At 43.8% G+C, this 6060-nt stretch overlaps 1 protein-coding gene across 1 annotated transcript; it reads right to left on the minus strand.

Moving 5' to 3' along the window:
* Positions 1 to 714: 714 nt before the first annotated feature.
* Positions 715 to 4240, minus strand: LYSMD3 (LysM domain containing 3). The gene is made up of 2 exons (XM_042866246.1): positions 3982 to 4240; positions 715 to 2380 (listed from the first exon to the last, which is right to left on the minus strand). The coding sequence occupies exons 1-2, from the start codon at positions 4231 to 4233 to the stop codon at positions 1727 to 1729; spliced, it is 906 nt and encodes a 301-aa protein (XP_042722180.1). The 5' UTR covers positions 4234 to 4240; the 3' UTR covers positions 715 to 1726.
* Positions 4241 to 6060: the final 1820 nt, after the last annotated feature.

Raw genomic sequence — 6060 nt, forward strand, 5'->3', positions numbered from 1 at the left:
CTCTGCTCACCTATGCAGATCAGTTAATAGCAGTAAATATGTTGAAAAACAGTGTTTTGTAGCTGAAAATTCACTTTATCAAGCAGTGTTATTACGCTCTTTGTAAGCAGTACAGTTTCCACCAAAATAAGTAGGAGGCATTACTTTCACAGCAACCTACACACATTAATCCAATTTATGTTCATACACTCAGAACACGGTGAATAATACTTGCCCCACTTTTGGGGGGGCAACAGATAGTGGCACAAGTCAAAACTCTCTCAACTCTCAAAATTCAAAAAAATAACTGCTTTGTCAGATTTTTTCATACTATATATACAGTCAAGACAATCACAGGAGAGTTTATGATAGAGTTTAAATTGAAGTTAGTGATATTTTTTCCATTTCTCTCCTTTTTAGTCAGACTAAAGTCAGTTAACTTCACCTTTGGTAACATTACTTCAGACAGGACCAGAGACATTTTACTTCATAAGGCAAATATAACAAAAGATTACAGGAACACATCAGTTTTTATTTAAAAATGTTCAGAATACACAAGAACCTCTTTTTTTTTTTTTTTTTTCCCTGTATGAGAAGTCCTGTTCTTTTTTGCTTGTTTTCCTCCTGCAGCATTTTCAGGCAGAGAAGAAAATAAGGTAGAAAATAAGTTTGTCATGAAACCAAATGAAACATTCAAGAAAAGAGTGGTTGAAGAATACCAACTAGAGAACAGTGTGAAGCTGCAACTGGTCTATTCTGCTGCAGTGTCAGTTTCTTGCTAGCAGCCACTGAATCTCATCTGAAATTTTGTAGATTTCAGGAAAAAGTTGTTATTCCAGATTCATGGGCAAGTGAACATTAGCACATTCAGAACCCAATGGTAACCACTGTCTGAAGAATCAGTTGCTTTTACACTGAGATCAAATGGAGGAAGAAAAAGTCATTACCATAAAGATTAATGAAGCAATCACATCAAAGTGTCACACATCTCCACTTATTTCATTTCATATACAGCTGACCATAACAGAAGTGCAGTCCAGTCAAGTCAACTGAAGGATACCACGGGGAGGTATGTGAAGTTCTAAAGAAAAGATCCAACTGCTGAAGAACATACGACATACGTAGCAACATGTATGATATCAACAGGAACCAAGCTACCCTTCTATCTACACTGAAAATACTGAACAGATTGATCACAGGCACAAATTTTGAATATTCCACCTTAAGCATTAGCTACTGCCTCTATGAAAGACTTCTAACAAAAAGTGGACTTCATAGTGGCAATTAATTATAGAATGATTGAGTTTTAAGAATTCTATAAGAAAAATAAAATTTTAAGAACATAAGTCTTAACTGGCAACTGTAAACTTGATATTAAAATGTCAAGTGTACTATGCATTCTATAAATATTTTAAAAGATAGATATCCCCAAATGCCCACTTCAGGGCTGTAAAATGTGCAGTGAAATTCCTTATGTGTCAGCTCAAACTACCTTCTTTTACTCTGTCATTAATTAGAAAACATACACCTATCAAAACAGAAAAAAGTGCAAAGCTTTGAAGACAATTCTGTATCTTAATTTATATCCTGATCTTGCACCAAAATCTCCTGCTTGAAGCATATTACAGGATTATATCACCCACTGAAATATCCTCATACTGGAACACTGCCCATAAAGTTAAATCATACATCATTAAGTATTTTCCCTGCATTCCAGATGCATTTTGCATTGTGGTTTCATCTAATGCTATGCTATGTGTCTATGAATAACATTTGCCTGGGGTTTTCGGTTGTAAGGCTGGAAGTCTCCTTGACCATCAACATTCATACTACTTGCTGGATTTCTTCCATTTTCTATTTGTTTCTGATGTGATGCTGCTGTGACAAAGGAGTGGGCAGATTCCATTGTAGAATGGTGACTGACATCTGCTTTCACCAAAACTTCATAATACAAAAGATAAAAAACGGGAGTTATTATGCCAATAATCAACATAATAACTACAGCTGTCCACCACCCTATCCCCCAGTCTGCTCCATAGTACGGATCCTTGCATTTTTTACTTCTACCATCAGTTTCAAAACAGACCTGTTGGGCTGCTAAGGCAGAAACCACTTCATTAAGGTTCTCTCTCTTCGTATCATTACACTTCACAATTTCTTCTATATCTCGATCCACTTCCTTTAAGAAGTTGCCAGCAGTCTCATTAGCAGTGAATTTATCAGAAGGTAATGCCTCCTGCACTTCTGGGGAATAGTGAGCAGGCCGAAGAACTGTTCTTCCTTTTGGAGACACATGTGTTTCAGTCAATACACTGAACTTTTTCACTGGAATTTTGATAGACCTCAGAGCAAAAAAGTCTTGATCATTGATAAGATTGTTAACTCTCTTGATATCCGCAACCTGAAAGAAAAAAATAATAGTTGAAATAGCAAAGATCCACGGACCTGAACTCTCAAAAAAGGTCTGAATTGAGAAATAAAAATTCTTCCCTAATGAAGGAAAAGGATAACTTATACCCAAGTGGCCTCCAACCAGTTAGAGGTCAAAGATCAAACCTGGACAAAGTTAAAGCAAGAAGGTTATTGAAGGACCCTTACTTGCGATGATGACTTTGAAACTCATTTCATAAACTTCACTTAATGTGCATTGAACTATTACTGGAAAGTATCTGTTAAATGAACAGTACTTTGCCATCAAGTTTTGCTAGTAAAATGAGTGGCTATGATTTCTTAGTCAAATTCAAAACTTTTGAGTAAAGATTAAAATTTCTAAGCATCCAGTGCACCTGACCACAACTAGTTTTGATATTATTCCTGCTTTTGGGTGCTTAAGTAGAAACAAAGCTTAGTTTAGCACACCATCATCTTCATCAGGTCAGTTCTCCCTTTCCCTGTTCTTGCTCAAAATGAATCTTGTTTTTCTCTTTAAGAGGCTCACATTTTAAATCCCAGTTAAAGGGTTTAACTGCCCTTGGAGAATGAGCAGCTTCATTTTCATACAGCAGTTCCATGAAGGCATAAAATAGAGTCACAAACCTCAAGATAATTAGCCTGATGATAATTAAGTACTTAAAGTCAGTACTTTTTTGTAACAGAACACAGAAGAATATGGAAATTTTGTCTCCTACAGGTGCATAACACCAGACATCCTTCCTGTCCTCACTGGGAGGACATTATCTGCAAAGAAATTACAGACAAAAAACAAGGAAGTTCAAAGCAAGGTCTAGAGACCCTTCTCCTTATAACTGCTCCACTTAAAACAGAGATTTGGGACAGAAAAAGTCATCTGAGACAATCAATCAATGCCCATTGCCTGCAGTAACACTGTAACATGTAAAGCATTTCAATTCCTATGACAGTGTATTTATTACGTATAACTAAATCAAACTGGCATAAGAGAAAATAAACACAGCATTCACCTAAGTGCTCAGCAAGCCTACTGCAATGCAAATTACGCTTTTTACTTAAAGCCCTGAACCCCCCGCACCTTCCCCAGAACTAAGAGTGCACATCAGTTATCCTCCAGCTATGTCTTACTTGAGGTCAGTCTAGATAGCTGTGCACAAAATGTCCAATTGCAGTGAGTCCTGAAACTTAAATTTAAGCCAAAGCCACGATGTCACGGTTATCAAAAAGTTACACTGGCACTCTGGTTCACGGCAGGAGGGCTCTAATTTTATTACTGCCTAATGAATTAGATAACAGCATGACTTCTGGAAAACAAAGATCTTAAGTCTACCTCTGACCTTCGTAGAGCTGTAGGGCTAGGAGCTGGCACAGCTGACTTCCTACACCGCAGCAGAGGTCCCGGCCTCGGCCAGCACCATGCGGGCACGGGCAGCGACGGGAAGGGCACCCACCAGGCTCTCCGAACGCCGCCCAGCATGAAGCAGAGATGCAGAAGGCCACGCACAGCGCTCGGCCCCGCGCAGCAGGGCGCTCTGCGGCAGCGCAACGCGCACGGCAGCAGGCGCCGAGCAGAGCCGGCCAGCGCGGACTCACCGAGCAGCAGTACTGCAGCGCGATCGCGTTCAGCGTGTCCCCTTCCTGGATGTCCTTCGTCAGCAGGATGATACCGTCCAGCCTGTCCCTCGACGTGCTCCGCCGGACCTTCTCCCTGCCTCGCGGCCGCAGCTCGAACACCTCGCCCTCCTCCTCGAGCCCCTCGCTCTCCCCGGCGTAGAGGTGGCCGCCGCCGGGCGGCTGCGTTCCGGCCGGCAGCTGCAAGCTGCATCCCGGGCCTCTCCCGGCCATGCTCCCAGTGCGGCTGTGCGGGGCGGGCGGCAGACGTGGCACCCTCAGCGGGGCCGCCGGCCCCAGCGGAGACGCAGGCCCGGCCGCGACCCCCCCCACTCGCTCCGGGGACGTGAGACCCGGCCCCTCTGCCCGCCCCTCCCCGGAAGCGGCCGGGAGCCGTACCCAGCACCGCCCACACCTGCCCCGATCCCGCCGTCGCTCCGCATGGCCGCCACGTCCTCACGATGGCCCCGCCCCGGGGCTGCGCTCAGCGCCGCCGCCGGAGGGAGGCAGCCGAGGCGGGCGGCGCGGGGTGGCTTTGTGCTGCGGCTGTGCGGCCAGGGCTGCGGTGGCTGCTCGGGCTGGAAGCTGCTGCGTTTGTGGCAGTAAGAGCTCTTCGGAGGAGCCCTGTGCGCCCTGTTTCCAGAGTGCGGCGGCGTTGTGTTCCCGCCTGGCTCTTGCTGCGTATTGCTTTTGCAGCAGTTGCCGTGCATTTAGCATCACCCAGTCACGTTTTGTCCCTGAAGAAATACCGTGTTCAGCCCGTGCTGACGTATTTCTTTCACAAGAAACTGTAAATTCACTAAATACCGTTTGGGTTTTTGTTTTTTTTTTTCACTTTTAAACGAAAGAAATCTGTTGCTAGAGAGAAGGAAGTGATAAGAACAGTAGGAAACGAAAACTTCCTAGCAAGCAGGGTTGGGCTGGGGGAAGTTTCTTCAGGCCCTGCAAGGGAGTGTTCCCCCACAGCAGGAGTCAGTAGATGCTCCACACAGCAGCTGGCAGCCCTGATGCCAGCCTGGGGCTACAGCTGAGGAGTTTGTTGTTTTGTGTGGTTTTGGTTTTATTTATGATAATTATTTTACATAATTTCAGACTTTCTTACACAAAGAGGTCAGGAATATGTTTGGTACTGAAAAATGCAGAGTTATTTTGTGACTTTTGTTTTGCAGACTGCAGATGTGAGTGCTGAACCGTTGTGCCTCTCTGTGCAGCATCACACTCGGAAGCTGGAGGAGACCTTTTCCAACCTGAGTGATACTATGATTTTATGATTCTAAGACTTGAGCCACGTTTCCAGGCATTGTAAAATAGACTGTCAAAGTACAATGCATTTTTGTTTCACAGTTGTTTTGGTTTTGGCTTAATCAATATATATTTAATATTTATCTTAAGGTAATACTGATTTGTGGACTAGGAAGAATAAAATCATATGAGTTGGAGGGGGCCCTTAGGGGCCACCTAGTCTAACTCCCCTGCAATGAACAGGAACACTTACATTTAGAGCAGGTTGCACTAAAAGCTGGCCGAAGTGGATGGGTCTGAAAGAAGTGATGGCCATAAGCTAGGATGAGAGGTTGCACCAGGGAAGATTCAGAGTGGATATTAAGAAAAATTTGTTATCCAAAAGAGTGGTAGGGCACTGGAATGGGCTGCCCAGGGCAGTGGAGTCACCGGGCCTGGAGGTGTTCAAGAACTGTGTGGATGTGGCTCTGAGGGACATGGTTAGTGGGCATGGTGAGGATGGGCCAACAGTTGGACTAGGTGATCTTAGTGCTCTTTTCCAGCCTTAATGATTCTATGACTGTTGCATTTTGTGATGAAGCACAGAGCAGCACTAAGCTGTCAGCTTCTAAAGAGGAAAATGTATTGCCAGCATGGAGCTGGGCTCAGCTGGTAGAAGCTAATCTATAGGCTTTGTTGTTTTGTGCTGGTGAAAATATTGCTGCTGATGCCAAACCTATTACCTTCTCAAAACAAAGTTTGTTACGTGTCAAAGGAATATTTCTAAATAGTTCAGAAGTTGAAGGAGAGATCTTTTTCTTTGCTACAAATTACTTGAAG

Source organism: Lagopus leucura, unplaced genomic scaffold, assembly GCF_019238085.1.
Source record: "Lagopus leucura isolate 7727_CA_CO unplaced genomic scaffold, USGS_WTPT01 Super-Scaffold_810, whole genome shotgun sequence".
Classification (NCBI taxonomy): Eukaryota; Metazoa; Chordata; class Aves; order Galliformes; family Phasianidae; genus Lagopus; species Lagopus leucura.